General features: G+C 36.2%; 1 gene segment (V, D, J or C); it reads left to right on the top strand.

Moving 5' to 3' along the window:
- Positions 1-12,135: 12,135 nt before the first annotated feature.
- LOC134055889 (Ig mu chain C region-like) lies at positions 12,136-18,652 on the top strand (the record flags this gene model as incomplete). The annotated part of the segment is given in 5 exon segments: positions 12,136-12,478; positions 14,494-14,823; positions 15,732-16,064; positions 16,196-16,239; positions 17,240-18,652. Coding segments are annotated over 5 exon segments (1,551 nt in total), but the record flags the coding sequence as incomplete, so codon positions are not given.
- Between the last annotated feature and the right edge of the window lie 619 nt (positions 18,653-19,271).

Genomic DNA, 19,271 nt, shown 5'->3' with positions numbered 1-19,271 from the left:
CCCCCCCCAAAAAAAATTTCCCGATTTTCCCTCCAAAATTTTCCCTTTTTCCCCAAAAAAATTATCCTGATTTTTTTTTCTTTCCCTCCCCGAATTTTCCTAATTTTTCCCAATTCCCCCCCCCCCTAAAATTTCCCCGATTTTCCCTTTTTCCCCCAAAAAATTTTCCCAATTCCCCCCCAAAAATTTTCCCAATTCCCCCCAAAATTTCCCCCATTTTTTCCCCCTTTTCCCCCCCCCCAAAAAAAAAATTTTCTCCCAATTTCACCCCAAATTTTTTTTTTTTTCCCCAAATCCCCCCCTTTTTTTTTTTTTTCCCAATCCTCCCCCTAAAAAAAATTCCCCAAATTTTTTTTTGTTTTTGTTTTTTTGGTTTTTTTCCCCCTCCTCCATCCCCTCTCCCAGGTAAAATTTTCCCGATTTTGACTTTTTTCACCCCAAAATCAACTGCGGGTTTTTTTATTTTTTTTTGTTGTTGTTTTTTCGTTTTGTTTTTTATTTTTATTTTTTTTGTTGTTGTTTTTTCTTTTTGTTTTTTATTTTTATTTTTTTGTTGTTTTTTCGTTTTGTTTTTTTATTTTTTTGTTGTTTTTGTTTTTTATTTTTATTTTTTTGTTGCTGTTTTTTCGTTTTGTTTTTTATTTTTATTTTTATTTTTTATTGTTTTTTCGTTTTGTTTTTTATTTTTATTTTTTTATTGTTTTTTCGTTTTGTTTTTTATTTTTATTTTTATTTTTTATTGTTTTTTCGTTTTGTTTTTTATTTTTATTTTTTTTGTTGTTGTTTTTTCGTTTTGTTTTTTATTTTTATTTTTATTTTGTTGTTTTTTCGTTTTGTTTTTTATTTTTTCGTTGTTTTTTCGTTTTGTTTTTTATTTTTATTTTTGTTGTTGTTGTTTTTTCGTTTTGTTTTTTATTTTTATTTTTTTTTTTTTTTTTTTTGCACCGCGCTCTCACCGTGGGAGCGGCCCCGGAGCCGCCGCTGCTGCTCCCGGGGGCTCGCGCCGAACCAAAAACCCCAAAAACCCGAGAATTTCACCCCAAAAAAAAAAAAAAAACCCAAAAAAAAGCAAAAATAAAAAAAAATCCCTCCCCACCCCCCTTTTTTCTTTTTTTTACCCAAAATCCTCGAATTTCCACCCAAATCCCTCCTCTCCCTCCCCCGCTGTTCCTTTTGATTTTTTTTTTAAATTTTTTAAAATTTTTATTTCTTTTTTTTTAAACCCAAAATCTCGCTTTTTTTGGTTTTTTTTTTATTTTTTTTATTTTTTTTTTTGTTTTGTTTTCGTCCCGATTTTTTGGGAGGTTTTTGAGTCAAATTTTGGGGGAAAATTTTTTTGGGGGGGTTTTTGGAGCATTTAAAAAAAAAATAAAAATAATAAAATAAAATAAAATAAAATAAAATAAAATAAAATAAAAATAAAATAAAATAAAATAAAATAACATAAAATAAAATAAAATAAAATAACATAAAATAAAATAAAATGGAATGAAAATAAAAATAATAAAAATAAAAATAAAAATAAAAATAATAATAATAATAATAATAATAATAATAATAATAATTAATCCGAGTGAAATTTTCCCAGTTTTGAGCGGTTTTGTCCCAGATTTGGGCAAATTTCGGGATTTTTTTAAACATTTTTTGTTAAACCCAAATTTGGGAAAAATTCAGGATTTTTTTGGTGCATTTTTTAACCAAATTTTGGGCAAAATTCGAGGGTTTTTTGAACATTTTTTTCTCCATAATTTTGGGAAAATTTCGTGATTTTTTGAACATTTTTTACTCCATAATTTTGGGAAAATTTCGGGATTTTTAAACATTTTTTAAAACCCAAATTTGGGCAAATTTCAGGATTTTTTGGGTGCATTTTTAAACCAAATTTTGGGCAAATTTCGGGATTTTTTAACATTTTTTACTCCATAATTTTGGGACAATTTCGTGATTTTTTGAACATTTTTTTCTCCCAAATTTTGGGAAAATTTCGGGGTTTTTTAACATTTTTTACTCCATAATTTTGGGCGAATTTCGGGATTTTTTAAACATTTTTTAAAACCCAAATTTGGTCAAATTTCAGGATTTTTTTGGTGCATTTTTAAACCAAATTTTGGGCGAATTTCGGGATTTTTTTAAACATTTTTTAAAAAACCAATTTTGGGGAAATTTCGGGACTTTTAAAACATTTTTTTAAAACCCAAATTTGGGGAAATTTCGGGATTTTTTGAACTTTTTTTTTCTCCCAAATTTTGGGAACATTTCGGGATTTTTTAACATTTTTTACTCCATAATTTTGGGGAAATTTCGGGATTTTTTTAACATTTTTGAAAACCCAAATTTGGGCAAATTTCAGGACTTTTTGGTGCAATTTTAAACAAAATTTTGGGCGAATTTCGGGATTTTTTAAACATTTTTTTCTCCCCAAATTTTGGGCAAATTTCGGGACTTTTTGAACATTGTTTTTAACCCAAATTTTGGGAAAATTCAGGATTTTTTGGAGCATTTTTTAACAAAATTTTGGGGAAATTTCGGGATTTTTAAAAACTTTTTTTTAAACCCAAATTTGGGCAAAATTCGGGGGTTTTTTGAACATTTTTTTCTCCCCAAATTTTTGGGCAAATTTCGAGATTTTTTTGGATCATTTTTGCCCCAAATTCGAGCAAATTTCGGGATTTTTGGAACAACTTTTTAAACCCAAATTTGGGCAAATTTCGAGGGGTTTTTTTAAACTTATTTTTTTTTTATTTTCTCCCAAATTTTGGGCAAATTTCGGACTTTTTTTTAATTTTTTTTTTTTTAATTTTTTTCCCGTTTTCCCCAATTTTTTTTTCTCCCCTTCCCGGTGGAATCCACCCGAAAAAAAAAGTCGCAAAAAAAAAAAAATCACCAAAAAATAAAAAAAATTTAGATTTTTTTTTCCCCATTTTCCCCTTTTTTCACCCCAAAATTTTCCCTCTTTTTCCCCCCACATCACCCACCCCAAAACCCCCCTAAATCCCCCTAAATCCCCCAAAAAACACCCAAAAAATCCCAATTCCCACCCATTTTTTACCAAAACCACCAAAATTTAATTTTCCCCATTTTCACCTTTTTTCACCCCAAAATTTTCCCTCTTTTTCCCCCCACATCACCCACCCCAAAACCCCCCTAAACCCCCCTAAATCCCCCAAAAAACCCCAAAAAATCCCAATTTCCACCCATTTTTTACCAAAACCACCAAAATTTAATTTTCCCCATTTTCCCCTTTTTTCACCCCAAAATTTTCCCTCTTTTTCCCCCCACATCACCCACCCCAAACCCCCCCTAAATCCCCCAAAAAACCCCAAAAAATCCCAATTCCCACCCATTTTTTACCAAAATCACCAAAATTTAATTTTCCCCATTTTCCCCTTTTTTCACCCCAAAATTTTTCCTTTATCCCCCCCCACATCACCCACCCCAAAACCCCCCTAAATCCCCCCAAAACCACCCAAAAAACCCTAAAAAATCCCAATTCCCACCCATTTTTTACCAAAATCACCAAAATTTAATTTTCCCCATTTTCCCCTTTTTTCACCCCAAAATTTTCCCTCTTTTTCCCCCCACATCACCCACCCCAAAACCCCCCTAAATCCCCCTAAATCCCCCAAAAAACACCCAAAAAATCCCAATTCCCACCCATTTTTTACCAAAACCACCAAAATTTAATTTTCCCCATTTTCCCCTTTTTTCACCCCAAAAATTTTCCCTTTATCCCCCCCCACATCACCCACCCCTAAATCCCCCTAAATCCCCCTAAATCCCCCAAAAAACACCCAAAAAATCCCAATTCCCACCCATTTTTTACCAAAACCACCAAAATTTAATTTTCCCCATTTTCCCCTTTTTTCACCCCAAAATTTTTCCTTTATCCCCCCCCACATCACCCACCCCAAAACCCCCCTAAATCCCCCAAAAAAACCCAAAAAATCCCAATTTCCACCCATTTTTTACCAAAACCACCAAAATTTAATTTTCCCCATTTCCCCCTTTTTTCACCCCAAAATTTTTCCTTTATCCCCCCCCACATCACCCACCCCAAAACCCCCCTAAATCCCCCCAAAACCACCCAAAAAACCCTAAAAAATCCCAATTCCCTCCCATTTTTTACCAAAATCACCAAAATTTAATTTTCCCCATTTTCCCCTTTTTTCACCCCAAAATTTTCCCTCTTTTTCCCCCCACATCACCCACCCCAAAACCCCCCTAAATCCCGCCAAAAACAACTCTTAAAAAACCCCCAAAAACCCCCCCAAAAAAACCCCCAAAAAACCCGGATTTTTTTCCCCCCCCTTTTTTATTTATTTTTTTTTTTTTCCCTCCCAAAAATGATCAAATCCGGGTTTTTCTCCCCAAATCGCGGTTTTGGCGCGGGCCCCTCGTTGGCCCCGCCCACCGTGGGAGCTGCTATTGACGCGTGGGGCAGCGGAACGACGGTCACGGTGTCCAACGGTGAGTCCCGACCCCCCCAAAATCCAACTTTTTTCACCCAAAAAAAATATTTTTTTTTATTTTTTTTAAAAAAAAAATCCCCCCATCAAAAATTGGCCGAAAAAAAAAAAATTTTTTTTTTGGCGGGAAAAAAAAACCCCACAAAAATGGCGGTTTTGGCGGGAAAATGGGAATGGCGGGAAAGTTTTGGCGGGAAAATCATTTCGGGGGATTTTTTTTTTTTTTTAAATATTTTTTTTGGGGGGGGTTTTCTTTTTTTTAATGGGGAAAAAATGATTTTTTAATTGGTAAAAATTGGGGTTTTTAATGGGAAAATTTGGATTTTTTAAGGGGGACAAATTGATTTTTTTAATGGGGAAAAATTGATTTTTTAATTGGTAAAAATTGGGGTTTTTAATGGGGAAAAATTGATTTTTTTTTTGTAAAAATTGGGGTTTTTTAATGGTGAAAATTTGGGTTTTTAATGGGGAAAAATTGATTTTTTTAATGGTAAAAATTGGGGTTTTTAATGGTGAAAATTTGGATTTTTTTAATGGGGAAAAATTGATTTTTTAATTGGTAAAAATTAGGGTTTTTAATGGGGAAAAATTGATTTTTTTAATGGTAAAAATTGGGGTTTTTAATGGGGAAAAATTGATTTTTTTAATGGTAAAAATTGGGGTTTTTTAATGGGGAAAAATTGATTTTTTTTTTGGTAAAAATTGGGTTTTTTAATGGGGAAAAATTTATTTTTTTTTGGTAAAAATTGGGTTTTTTAATGGGGAAAAATTGATTTTTTTAATGGTAAAAATTGGGGTTTTTAATGGGGAAAAATTGGGTTTTTTAATGGTAAAAATTGGGGTTTTTAATGGGGAAAAATTGATTTTTTTAATGGTAAAAATTGGAGTTTTTAATGGGGAAAATTTGGATTTTTTAAGGGGGAAAAATTGATTTTTTTTGGTAAAAATTGGGGTTTTTAATGGTAAAAATTGGGGTTTTTAATGGGGAAAAATTGATTTTTTTAATGGTAAAAATTGGAGTTTTTAATGGGGAAAATTTGGATTTTTTAAGGGGGAAAAATTGATTTTTTTTGGTAAAAATTGGGGTTTTTAATGGTGAAAATTTGGGTTTTTAAGGGGGAAAAATTGATTTTTTTTTGGTAAAAATTGGGGTTTTTAATGGGGAAAATTTGGATTTTTTAAGGGGGAAAAATTGATTTTTTTTTGGTAAAAATCGGGGGTTTTAATGGGGAAAAATTCATTTTTTTTATGGTGAAAATTTGAATTTTTTTTATCCTGAAAAAATTGGATTTTTTTAAATGGTGAAAATCGGAATTATTTTTTTTTTGGGATGTAAAAATTGTTATTTTTAATGGTGAAAAAATGAGGATTTTTGGTTAAATTTCGTGAGATTTGAGTTAAAATCCGGGACTTTAATTATTGAAAGGTTTGGGGTTAAAAAAAAATTTCAATTTTTAGAGAATTTTTGGGGTGAAAAATTGTCATTTTGGGGTTTTTTTAATTTTTTTTTTTCCGGGCATAAAAATGAGATTTTTGGTTCAATTTTAGGGGATTTAAAGTGATTTTTTTTTTGGGTGAAAAAAGGTCAATTTTTTGTCAGTAAAAATGTGATTTTTTAGGGGGGGGATTTTAGGTTAAAATTTGGGGTTTTTTGAGGTTTTTTGAAAAGTTGAATTTGGGGGGAAACGGGGAAAATGAAAGGAATGAAATGAAAAGGAAAAAATTGGGGTGAAAAGGGGTGAAATTGGTTAAAAGATGAGGGGGGGAAATGAGGAGAAAAATGAGGAGGAAAATGGGGAAAAAATGAGGAATAAAAGGGAAAAAATTGAGGAAAAATTGAGGAAAAAATGGGGAAAAAAGAGAAAAAAATGAGAAAAAAATGAGAATAAAAATGGAGAAAAAATGAGAAAAAAATTGGGGAAAAATGAGAAAAAATGAGAAAAATAATGGGGAAAAAAATGAGAAAAATAATGGGGAAAAAAATGAGAAAAAATGGAGAAAAAAATGAGAAAAAATTTGAGGAAAAATGGAGAAAAAATGAGAAAAAAAAGAGAGAAAATTGAGAAAAAATGAGAATAAAAATGGGGGAAAAATGAGAAAAAATGAGAAAAAAAATGAGAAAAATTGAGAAAAAATTGAGGAAAAAAAAGAGAATAAAAATGAGGAAAAAATGAGAAAAAATGAGGAAAAAATGAGAAAATAATTGAGGAAAAAATAGAAAAAAAATTGAGAAAAAAATGATGGAAAAATGGAGAAAAATGAGGGAAAAAAATGAGGGAAAAAAAGGAAAAAATGAGAAAAAATGAGAACAAAATTGAGGAAAAAATGGAGAAAAAAGAGGAAAAAATGAGGAAAAAATGGAGAAAAAAAGTTGGAAAAAAATTGAGAAAAAAAAAGAGAAAAATCTGAAAAATTGAAAAATAAATTAAATAAAATTGATTAAATTGGGTTAAAAATGAAAAAAAAAAAAATTACATCGAATTTTCCGAAATTCAATATAAATTAAATTCAAAACGGATTTTTCATAATTTAATTTTTGGTGGGTTTTTTTAAAAAAGAAAAAAAAAAAGAGAAAATTCGGTTCAAAGAAATTGAATTTAATTAATGAAATGAAATTAAAAAGAAATAAAGAAATGGGACAGAATTAAAATGAAATTCAATTATGGGCAATGAAATGAAATCAAATTAATTAAATCCAATTAATTGAAATCGAATTAAAGGCAGTAAATTAATTTAAAATTAATTAAATGCAGTTCATTGAATTGAATTAAATTAATCAGAAGGAATTAATTAAATTAAATCAAATTAAACCGAGTTATATTAAATTAAATTAAATTGAGTTAAATTAAATTAAATTGAGTTAAATAAATTAAATTAAATTGTGTTAAATACATTTAATTAAATTAAATTAATCAGAAGGAATTAATTAAATTAAATCAAATTAAATCAAATTATATCAAACTAAATTAAATTAAATTAAATTAAATTGAGTTAACTAAATTAAATTAAATTAAATTAAATCAAATTGAGTTAAATAAATTAAATTAAATCAAATTAAATTGAATTAAACTGCGTTAAATAAATTAAATTAAATCAAATTGAGTTAAATAAATTAAATTAAATCAAATTAAATTGAATTAAACTGCGTTAAATAAATTAAATTAAATCAAATTGAATTAAATTAAACTAAATTGTGTTAAATAAATTAAATTAAATTAAAATTAAATTATATTAAATTAAACTAAATTGAGTTAAATAAATTAAATTAAAGTAAATTAAATCAAATTAAACTGCTTTAAATAAATTAAATTAAATTAAATTAAATTAAATTAAATTGAATTAAATTAAACTACATTGAGTTAAAGAAATTAAATTAAATTAAATTAAATTAAACTAAAGGACTCAAAGAAATAAAATCGAGAACAAAAATTGAAAAATTGAAATAATTTAAAAAAAATAAAACAACAATTAAAACCCAATTAAAACCCAATTAAAAAAAATCAACTCCGAGCCCTTTTTTCCCTTTTTTTCACCCCAAAATCGGGGCCAGAAATTTAAAAAAAAAAATTTTTAAAATTAAAAAAAATTAAAAAATTTAAAAATTTAAAAATTTAGAACCCGAAAATGGAATCGAACCAAAAAGGGGAAATTCGGCCCCAAAATGGTTTCGGTTTCGTAAAAAACAAGAAAAAAAATAATAAAAAAAAGGAGAACTCGGGGATTTTTATTTTTGGGGTGAATTTCCCCTTTTTTGGGTCAAAACAACACCTGGGGGGAAACGGAGAGAAAATAAGAAAAAAAAAAAACAAATTTTGGGTGAAATCGGGGAAAAAAAATTGAATTTTGGGTCGGAAATTTGGGTTAAAAATGAGGATTTTTTAGGAGAAAAATTGGATTTTTTTGGGGTGAATAAATTGAATTTTGGGTCGGAAATTTGGGTTAGAAATGAGGAATTTTTTAGCAGAAAAATTGGATTTTTTTGGGGTGAATAAATTGAATTTTGGGTCGGAAATTTGGGTTAAAAATGAGGAATTTTTTAGCAGAAAAATTGGATTTTTTTGGGGTGAATAAATTGAATTTTGGGTCGGAAATTTGGGTTAAAAATGAGGAATTTTTTAGCAGAAAAATTGGATTTTTTTGGGGTGAATAAATTGAATTTTGGGTCGGAAATTTGGGTTAAAAATGTGAATTTTTTTTTTTTCTTTTAAACCAGAAAAATTCAATTTTTTTTTTTTTTCCCCGGGTGGATTTTTGGGGCAAAAAGTTGAATTTTAGGGTGGAAATTGTGATTTATTTTATTTTATTTTATTTTGTTTTGTTTTGTTTTGTTTTGTTTTATTTTATTTTATTTTATTTTATTTTATTTTATTTTATTTTATTTTATTTTTTTAAAGGGGGATTTTTATTTAACGGGGGAGATTTCAGCGAGGTTTAATTGGTTTTAATTGATTTAATTGGGTTTTAATTGTTTTAATCGAGTTTTAATTGAATTTCCTGGGATTTTTAAAATTCTGAATGAATTTTAATCGGAGTTTAATTCGGCTTTAATTGATGAATTTTTTATTCGGTTTAATTTGATTTTAATTGATTTTCGATTCAGATTAATTTTACTTTAATTGATTTCAACCGATTTTGGTTTGGTTTAATTTGATTTGAAGTAATTTTAATTTATTTCTGTTTGTTTCAGTAGATTTTAATTGATTTTATCCGGTTTAAATTGAGATTTTAATTGAATTTATTTCGGTTCAATCGATTTTAATTAATTGTTATGGTTTGAATTGAGTTTTTTAATTTTTAATTTATTTCCGTTCAATCGATTTTAATTAATTGTTATGGTTTGAATTGAGTTTTTTAATTTTTAATTTATTTCGATTCAATCGATTTTAATTAATTGTTATGGTTTGAATTGAGTTTTTTAATTTTTAATTTATTTCCGTTCAATCGATTTTAATTAATTGTTATGGTTTGAATTAAGTTTTTTAATTTTTAATTTATTTCCGTTCAATCGATTTTAATTAGTTTTAATTGAAAAGGTTTTATTCGATTTTTAAACACTATTAATTTATTTTAATTGCCTTTGGTCGGGTTCCAATTAATTTTTTACTCGGATAAATTGATTTTAATTGGCTTTAATTAATTATAAATTTCCCTCAGTGGAGTTCCGATGTCTTTTTGCTTCATTTTAATTAATTTTAATTTATTCACAATTTTAAAAAAAATTTACTTAAATCGACTTAATTTATCTGATTTTAATTGATTTTAATCGGTTTTAGTTGAGTTTGAATCGGCTTGAATTAATTTTAATTGGTTTTAATTAATTTTAATTGATTTTAATCGAATTCCTTTTTCTCTTTTCTCTTTTCCTCCCCCAACCCCACGTTTCGGTTTAATTTTAAATTTAACCGAGTTTAATTTGTTCTTAATCAGTTTTAATTTATTTCAATTAATTTTAACCCAATTTAAATTCATTTTCAATCGCTTTCAATTGGCTTTAATGATTTTTAACAGAACTTAATCGGCTTTTAATTAATTTCAATCGATTTTTAATCTATTCCCTCTCATTAATTAGTTTCAATCGGACTTGGAAATTTTTAATCGACAATTAATCGGTTTTCGATCGATTTTAAACCCGTATTAATTGACCTCGGGACGATTTTAATTAATTTTAATCAACGTCCGATGGGCTTTAATCGATGATTAATTGATTTTGGTGGAACTGGATTGGTTTTTAATTAATTTCTTTGATCCACCAGGAATTAATCGGAGATTGGGGAAATAAGAGGAGATTTTTGTTAATTAATGTTAATCACCAAATTGAGAAGGGTTTTTGATAATTAGCATTAATTAAGAGCGGTTAATGGGATTAAGGCGATTATTAGGGGCTAATAATGGGAATTAATTGCAATTAACGAGGGGAATTAATTGATGGGGTGGGGATTTGGTTGGGACTGGTTCGTACTGGTTTCTACTGGTCTGGACTGGTTTGTACTGGTTCGTACTGGTCTGTACTGGTCTGTACCGCTCTGTGCTGGTCTGTACTGGTCTGTACTGGTCAGTACTGGTCTGTACTGGTCTGTACTGGTCTGTACTGGACAGTACGGGTGGGTACTGGTCAGTACTGGGCTGTACTGGTCTGTACTGGTCAGTACTGGGCTGTACTGGTCTGTACTGGTCAGTACTGGTCTGTGCTGGTCTGTACTGGACAGTACTGGTGTGTACTGGGCTGTACTGCTCTGTACTGGTCCGTACTGGTCAGTACTGCACTGTACTGGTCTGTACTGGTGTGTACTGGGCTGTACTGGTCCGTACTGGGCTGTACTGGTCCGTACTGGTCTGTACTGGTCCGTACTGGGCTGTACTGGGCTGTACTGGGCTGTACTGGGCTGTACTGGTCCACACTGGTCAGTACTGCACTGTACTGGTCTGTACTGGGCTGTACTGGTCTGTACTGGTCTGGACTGGCCTGTACTGGTCAGTACTGGTCCGTACTGGGCTGTACTGGGCTGTACTGGTCCATACTGGTCAGTACTGCACTGTACTGGTCCGTACTGGTCCGTACTGGTCCATACTGGTCTGTACTGGTCTGTACTGGTCAGTACTGGTCTGTACTGGTCTGTACTGGTGTGTACTGCTCTGTACTGGTCATTACAGCTCTGTACTGGTCATTACAGCTCTGTACTGGCCCATTCTGGTCCGTACTGGGCTGTACTGGTCTGTACTGGTCAGTACTGATCTGTACTGGTCAGTATTCCTCTGTACTGGTCAGTACTGGTGTGGACTGGCCTGTACTGGTCCGTACTGGGCTGTACTGCTCTGTACTGTTCTGTACTGGTCTGTACTGGTCCATACTGGTCAGTACTGCACTGTACTGGTCCGTACTGGTGTGTACTGGGCCGTACTGGGCTGTACTGGTCCGTACTGGTCTGTGCTGGTCTGTACTGGACAGTACTGGTGTGTACTGGGCTGTACTGGTCTGTACTGGTCCGTACTGGTCAGTACTGCACTGTACTGGTCAGTACTGGTCCGTACTGGGCTGTACTGGTCTGTACTGGTCCGTACTGGTCTGTGCTGGTGAATACTGGGCTGTACTGGTCCGTACTGGTCCGTACTGATCTGTACTGGTCTGTACTGGTGTGTACTGGTGTGTACTGGTCTGTACTGGTCCGTACTGGTCTGTACTGGTCTGTACTGGTCAGTATTCCTCTGTACTGGTCAGTACTGGTGCGTACCGGTCCATACCAGTGTGTACTGGTGTGTACTGGTGTGTACCGGTCCATATTGGTGAGTACTGCTCTGAACTGGTCTGTACCAGTGCATACTGGTCTGTACTGGTCCGTTCTGGTCTGTACCGGTCTGTACCGGTCTGTACCGGTTTATACTGGTTCATACTGGTACACACTGGAATCTACAGGGCTGTACTGGTCCGTACTGGTCCGTACTGGTCCATACTGGGCCGTACCGTTCTTCTACTGGGATTTTTTCATCGAAACTCCGCCGTTCCCCCGAAACTTCGCCGATCTTTGCCGGAATTTCGCCGTTTCCCACCAAATTTTCCCCGTTCTCTCCCACCCCTCCCCCCCCCCAAAACCTTTGTTAAAATTTTTTTTTAATCTTTTAATTTTATTCAATTTCTTTTTTTCTCCCTATTTTTTTTTTTAATTTGTTTTTTTTTGTTGTTGTTTATTTTTTTTTTTTTCCCCCAGCCCAAATCCGCGGTCCGGACGTTTTCCCCCTTTCTCCTTGCGGCGCCGTTTCGGCGTTTTCCGTCGGTTGCGTCGCCGTCGGTTTCCTTCCGTCTCCGGTCGGGTTTTCTTGGAGCGACCGCGAGAATCGGAGCGCGGCCGGCGCCGTCGTTTCGACGTTCCCGGCTCTGCCGTGGTCGAGGCCTTCCGGAACGTTCCTGGCGGTTTCCAGGATCGGGATGGGATTGGAAGAAGGAAAATCCCGGCAACCGTTTTGGTGCCGAGCCGAAAACGCCCGCGGAGGGCGAAGCGTGCAGGTGTTCAACCCAGGTGAGGCCGGAACGTTGAAAACTCCCCGAAATGTCCCGAAATGTCCCCAAAAAAAAAAAAAAAAAAAAAAAAAATTAAAAAAAAAAAATAAAAAATCAGGAATTTGGCCAAAATAAAAAAAAAAAAAAAAAAATCCCCAAAATTTTCAGCTCTGAAATCCCAAGAAAAGACCCCCCCAAAAAAAAAAAAATATGGAGATGAAAATGTCTCGAAATGGCCTAAAAAAAAAAAAAAACAACAATGACAAAAAAGTCAGGAATGCGCCGAAAAATCCCCCAAAAATTCCGCATTAAAATCCCAAAAAAAAGTCCAAAAAATAAAAGGACGGAAAAATGTCCCCAAATGTCCTCAAAAAAATGTCAGGAATGTCCCAAAAAAAAAAAAAAATCTTAATTAAAATCTCAAAAAAAAAGTCACAAAAAAATGAGCGAAAATGTCCCGAAATGTCCTCAAAAAAAGTTTGGAATGTGCCAAAAAAATCTTAATTAAAATCCCCCAAAAAAAAGTCCCAAAAAATGAGCGAAAATGTCCCGAAATGTCCTCAAAAAAAGTTTGGAATGTGCCAAAAAAATCTTAATTAAAATCCCCAAAAAAAAAGTCCCAAAAAATGAGCGAAAATGTCCCAAAATGTCCTCAAAAAAAGTTTGGAATGTGCCAAAAAAATCTTAATTAAAATCCCCCAAAAAAAAAGTCCCAAAAAATGAGCAAAAATGTCCCAAAATGTCCTCAAAAAAAAATGTCAGGAATGTCCCAAAAAAAATCCCCCCAAAAAATTCCGCACTGAAATCCCAAAAAAAAAAAACCCCCAAAAACTGGAATATCCCAAAACCCCGCATTTTCCCCAAAAATCCCCCATTTCCCACCCCCCAAATCCCAATTTTTTCCCCAAAATTCCCCAAAATTTTAGCCCAAAATCCCAATTTTTTCCCCCAAACCCCCAAATTTTTACCCCAAAATCCGAATTTTTCTCCCCAAAACCCCAAATTTTCCCCCAAAATCCCAATTTTCCCCCCCAAAAAACCCCAAATTTTTACCCCAAACCCCCCATTCCTCCCCGAAACCCCAAATCCCAATTTTTCTCCCCAAAACCCCCAAATTTTTACCCCAAAATCCCAAATTTCCTCCCCGAAACCCCAAACTTTTACCCCAAAATCCCAATTTTTTTCCCCAAAACCCCAAATTTTCCCCCAAAATCCCAATTTTCCCCCCCAAAAAAACCCCAAATTTTTACCCCAAACCCCCGATTCCTCCCCGAAACCCCAAATCCCCCAAATTTTTACCCCAAAATCCGAATTTTCCTCCCCAAAATCCCAATTTTTCTCCCCAAAACCCCAAATTTTCCCCCAAAATCCCAATTTTCCCCCCAAAAAACCCCCAAATTTTTACCCAAAACCCCCCATTCCTCCCCGAAACCCCAAATTTTTACCCCAAAATCCCAATTTTTCTCCCCAAAACCCCAAAGTTTCCCCCCAAAAAACCCCAAATTTTTACCCAAAACCCCCCATTCCTCCTCAAAACCCCAAACTTTTACCGCAAATCCCAATTTTTTTCCCCAAAAAACCCCCAAATTTTTACCCCAAACCCCCCATTCCTCCCCGAAACCCCAAATCCCCCAAATTTTTACCCCAAAATCCGAATTTTCCTCCCCAAAACCCCAAATTTTTACCCCAAAATCCCAATTTTTCTCCCCAAAACCCCAAATTTTTACCCAAAATCCCCCATTCCTCCCCAAAACCCCAAATTTTTACCCCAAGTCCCAATTTTTTTCCCCGAAACCCCAAATTTTTACCCCAAAATCCCAATTTTTTTCCCCAAAACCCCAATTTTTACCCCAAAATCCCAATTTTTCTCCCCAAACCCCCAAATTTTCCCCCAAAATCCCCATTTTTCCTCCCAAAAACCCCAAACTCCTCCCCCCCCACCACCGAAACCACCCCAAATTTTTTTCATAACCCCAAAAAACCCCAAATTTTTTCCATCTCCCCCCCTCAACCCCCCAAAATCAACCACCCCAGGTTCCTTCCCTCGCCCTCCCATCGCCACCGTCGTCACCGTTCACCCGCCGGCACGCGAGGATTTCCAAGGCCCTTACCGGAACTCCACCCTCCTGTGCCGAATCCGCGGCCCCCGGCGCGGCCCCGGCTCCGCCCCAATCCGGTGGCTCCGCAACGGCGCCGCCGTCCTCGACGGCGTCACCGCCGAGCCCTCGGCGCCGGAAAGTTCCGGGGCCTTCGTCACCGGCAGCCGGCTGGTGGTGACCGAGGCCGAGTGGGAGCGCGGCGACGTCTTCACGTGCCAGGCGGACGAGGAGATGAAGAACACCAGCAAGGCCATGGAGTGCGGATGTGAGTTTTGGGGTTTTTTGGGGTTTTTTTTGGAGGGGAGGGGGTGGAAATTTGGGGTTCTGGGTGGTTTCGGGGTGAAATTCCGATGAAAAACGGTGAAAAAATGGGATCGGTTGAGGTCGAGTTGGGTTGATTTGGTTGAGTTGGGTTGAGTTGGTTGAGTTCGGTTGGTTGAGTTGGGATGGGTTGAGTTGGTTGAGTTGAGTTGAATTGGGTTGGGTTTGGTTGAGTTGGGTTGGGTTTGGTTTGGTTGAGTTGGGTTTGGTTGAGTTGAGTTGAATTGGTTGGGTTGAATTGGGTTGGGTTTGGTTGAGTTGGGTTGGGTTTGGTTTGGTTGAGTTGGGTTTGGTTGAGTTGAGTTGAATTGGTTGGGTTGAATTGGGTTGGGTTTGGTTGAGTTGGGTTGGGTTTGGTTTGGTTGAGTTGGGTTTGGTTGAGTTGAGTTGAATTGGTTGGGTTGAATTGGGTTGGGTTTGGTTGAGTTGGGTTGGGTTTGGTTTGGTTGAGTTGGGTTTGGTTGAGTTGAGTTGAATTGGTTGGGTTGAATTGGGTTGGGTTTGGTTGAGTTGGGTTGGGTTTGGTTTGGTTGAGTTGAGTTGAATTGGTTGGGTTGAATTGGGTTGGGTTTGGTTGAGTTTGGTTTGGTTTGGTTGAGTTGGTTGAGTTGAGTTGGGTTGAGTTGGGTTGGGTTGAGTTGGGTTTGGTTGGTTGACTTGAGTTGAGTTGAGTTGACTTGACTTGAGTTGGGCTGAGTTGAGTTGAGTTAAATTGAGTTGACTTGCAAAAAACCCAAAACCATCACCGAGGCTCTTCCAGTTGACCATTGGCCAACACCAACGGCCATTTTGGGTGCAAAACACCCTTCAAGAAGCCTCTTCCAGTTGACCATTGCCCAACACACCCAACAGATGACCAACCCTTGACCGCCGGCGACATCCGCGTCGAAACGGTGGCTCCGCTCTTCGCCGACATCTTCCGAGACCAAGCGGCTCGGCTGACGTGCCGCGTGTCCAACCTGGCGGCCGGCGCCGAAGGCCTGGAGATCACCTGGCTCAAAGAGGACGGTGAAGTTTTGGCCACCAAGATGTCGTCGCCGTCCCTGCAGCCCAACGGGCTCCTGGCGGCCGAGGGCGTGGCCACGGTGAGCACGGAATCCTGGGAATCCGGCCAGGTGTTCACGTGCCGCGTGGCGCACCCGGAGCTGCTCTTCCCCAGGGAGGTCACCATGAGGAAGACGACGCGTGAGTGACCGGGGGAGGGGAGGGGGGAACAAAAAAAAAAAAAAAAAAATTGTCAAAATTTTGGGGAGGGGTCGGAAAGCGGGCGGGGATTGAGGAGGGAAAGATGACGGGAGGTTGGGTTGGGATCCAAGATGGCCGAAATTTGGGATCGGGATCCAAGATGGTGGAAGGCCGGGTTGGGATCCAAGATGGCCGGAGGTTGGGATTGGGATCCAAGATGGCCGAAATTTGGGATGGGTTTGGGATCCAAGATGGCCGAAATTTGGGATGGGCTTGGGATCCAAGATGGCCGAAATTTGGGATGGGTTTGGGATCCAAGACGGCGGAAATTTGGGATCGGGATCCAAGATGGCCGAAGGTTGGGATTGGGATCCAAGATGGCCGGAAATGGGCGGGGTTTGGAATCAAAAAAACCCGGGATTTTCACCCAAAATTCCAAATTCCCCGATTCTCACCCCAAAACTTCAAAAATCCCCATTTTTCACCCCAAAAACCCAAATTCCCCAAATTCCCAACCCAAACCCCAAATTTTCACCCAAAACCCCAAAATTTCCCCCCAAAATTTCATCCAAATTCCCCGAATTTTCTCCCAAAACCCCAAACCCCCAAATTTTTCCCCCAAGCCCCCCAAAACCTTCCCCCCAAAACCCCAAATTTTTTATTTGTTTGTTTTTTAATTTGTTTATATTTTTATATATTTTTAATGTTTTATTTATTTTTTATTTATTTATTTCTTTATTTCTCTGTATTTTTTTTTAGATTTTATTTTATTTTATTTTTTAAAATTTTTTTTTGTTTCTTTATTTGTCTGTGTTTTTTAATATATTTCAATCGTTTATTTATTTTAATTCTTTTTATTTCTTTATTTGTCTGTATCTTTTTAAATATATATTTTATTTATTTATTTTTATTTTTCAACATTTTTAAAAATTTATTTGTCTGTCTTTTTTTATATGCATTGTATTTATTTACTTATTTGAATTTGTTTTAATTTTTTATTTCTTTATTTGTCTGTATTTTTAAAATATGCTTTATTTATTTATTTATTTATTTTTAATTTTTTTTTAATTTGTCTATTCATTTTTTTTTAAAATATATTTTATTTATTTATTTATTTTAACTTTTACATTCCTTTATTTGTCTGTTTATTTTTAAAAAATATATTTTATTTATTTATTTATTCAAATTTCTTAATTTTTTTTTTTATTATTATTATCATTAATATTCTTAAAATTTTTAAAATTCTTTTTTCCCCTTCCCACCCTCCAGCCTCGGACTCCTCCCCCCCCTCCCTCTACCTGCTGGCCCCGCCCCCCGAACAACTCCGCCAACGCACCTGGGCCACCCTCACCTGCCTGATCCGCGACTTCAACCCCCCCGACCTCCTCGTCCAATGGCTGCTCGACGGGAGGCCCCTCCCCCGCGGCCGCGCCGTCACCTTCCGGCCCCGCCCCGACGACGGCCACGCCCCTTCCGGCCACGCCCGCCACGTGACCGTCAGCACCTTGACGGTTCCGGCGAGCGATTGGGAAGCCGGGAACGTTTTCACCTGCCTGGTCGGGCACGAGAGGATCCCGCTGAGGCTGGCGCAGAAATCCTTGGATAAATCTTCCGGTAAACCGGCGGCCGTCAACGTCTCCTTGGTGCTCGGGGATTCCCTGGGAGCCTGCTACTGACGTCACCGCCTCCGTGTGACGTCACCGCGTCCCGTTGGCGTCGCCGCGTCCCGTTGACGTCTTCGCATCGCGTTGACGTCATCGTATTCCACTGACGTCATCGTATCCCGTTGGCGTCATCGTGTCTCGTTGACGTCATCGCGTCCCGTTGGCGTCGTCGCGTCCCGTTGACGTCATCGCGTCGCGTTGACGTCATCGTATTCCACTGACGTCATCGTATTCCACTGACGTTATCGTATCCTGTTGACGTCATCGCGTCCCGTTGACGTCATCGCGTCCCGTTGACGTCATCGCGTCCCGTTGACGTCATCGCGTCCCGTGGGCGCCATCGCGCCCCGTTGGCGTCATCGTATTCCATTGACGTCATCGCGTCCCGTTGACGTCATCGCGTCCCTTTGACGTCATCGCGTCCCGTTGACGTCACGGCGTCCGACCCCCCCTCGATAAGAAAGAAAAACCCAAAAAAAAAAAGACCCAAAAAACAAAACAAAACAAAAAAAAAACCGAAAAAAACCCCGATTTTTTTGCACTTTTTCACCCCGAAAAAAAAAAATAATTTTAATAAAGCGTTTCTCTTTTGTAGCAAAAAAAAAAAAAAAACTAAAAATCCACGGGTTTTATTTTTTTACACCCAAAATGCACATTTACCCCCCCCTCCCCAAAAAACACTCAATTTTTTCCCAAAAAATCCCCATTTTTTTCCCCAAAAAATTCCCCATTTTTCCCCCAAAAATGTCCCATTTTCTCCCAAATTTTCCCAATTTTTCCCCCCAAAATTCTCCTTTTTTTCCCCAGAAATTTCCCATTCTTTCCCCACAAAATTTCCCAATCTTTCCCCCAAAATTTCCCATTTTTCCCCCAAAATTTCCCAATTTTTCTCCAAATTTTCCCAGTTTTTTCCTCCCCAAAATTTCCCAATCTTTCCCCAAAAATTTCCCATTCCTCCCAAAATTTTCCCATTTTTTTCTTCAAAATTTCCCTATTTCTTCTCCAAATTTTCCATTTTTTCCCAAAAAAATTCCCTTTTTCCCCCCCCCCAGGAATTTCCCATTCTTTCCCCAAAAATTTCCCATTTTTTCCCCCGAAAATTCCCATATTTTCCCCCAAAATTCCCAGAATTTCCCAAAAAATTCCAATTTTTCCTCAAAATTTACCCATTTTTTCCCAAAAATCCCCTATTTTTTCCCCAAAGTTTTCCCAATTTTTCCCCCCAAAATTTCCCAATTTTTCCCCCCAAAATTTCCCAATTTTCCCCCCCAAAATTTCTCGTTTTTCCCATAAAAATCCCCGAATTTTTTCTCCCAAAATTCCGATTTCTCCCCCCCAAAAATTACCATTTTTTTCCCCAAAAAAACACACAATTTTTTTTCCCCCAAATCCACTTTTTCCTCCAAAAATTCCCAATTTTTTTCCCAAAAAAATACAATTTTTTTCCACCCAAAATACCCTTTTTTTTTTCCCGTAAAATATTTTTTACCCCAAAATCCCAATTTTTTTTCCCCAAAATTTAAATTTCCCCCCCCCCAAAAAA

Source organism: Cinclus cinclus, chromosome 36, assembly GCF_963662255.1.
Source record: "Cinclus cinclus chromosome 36, bCinCin1.1, whole genome shotgun sequence".
NCBI classification, from domain to species: domain Eukaryota; kingdom Metazoa; phylum Chordata; class Aves; order Passeriformes; family Cinclidae; genus Cinclus; species Cinclus cinclus.
The sequence above is the reverse complement of the archived record's forward strand: the minus strand, read 5'-3'. Positions and strand labels throughout refer to the sequence as shown.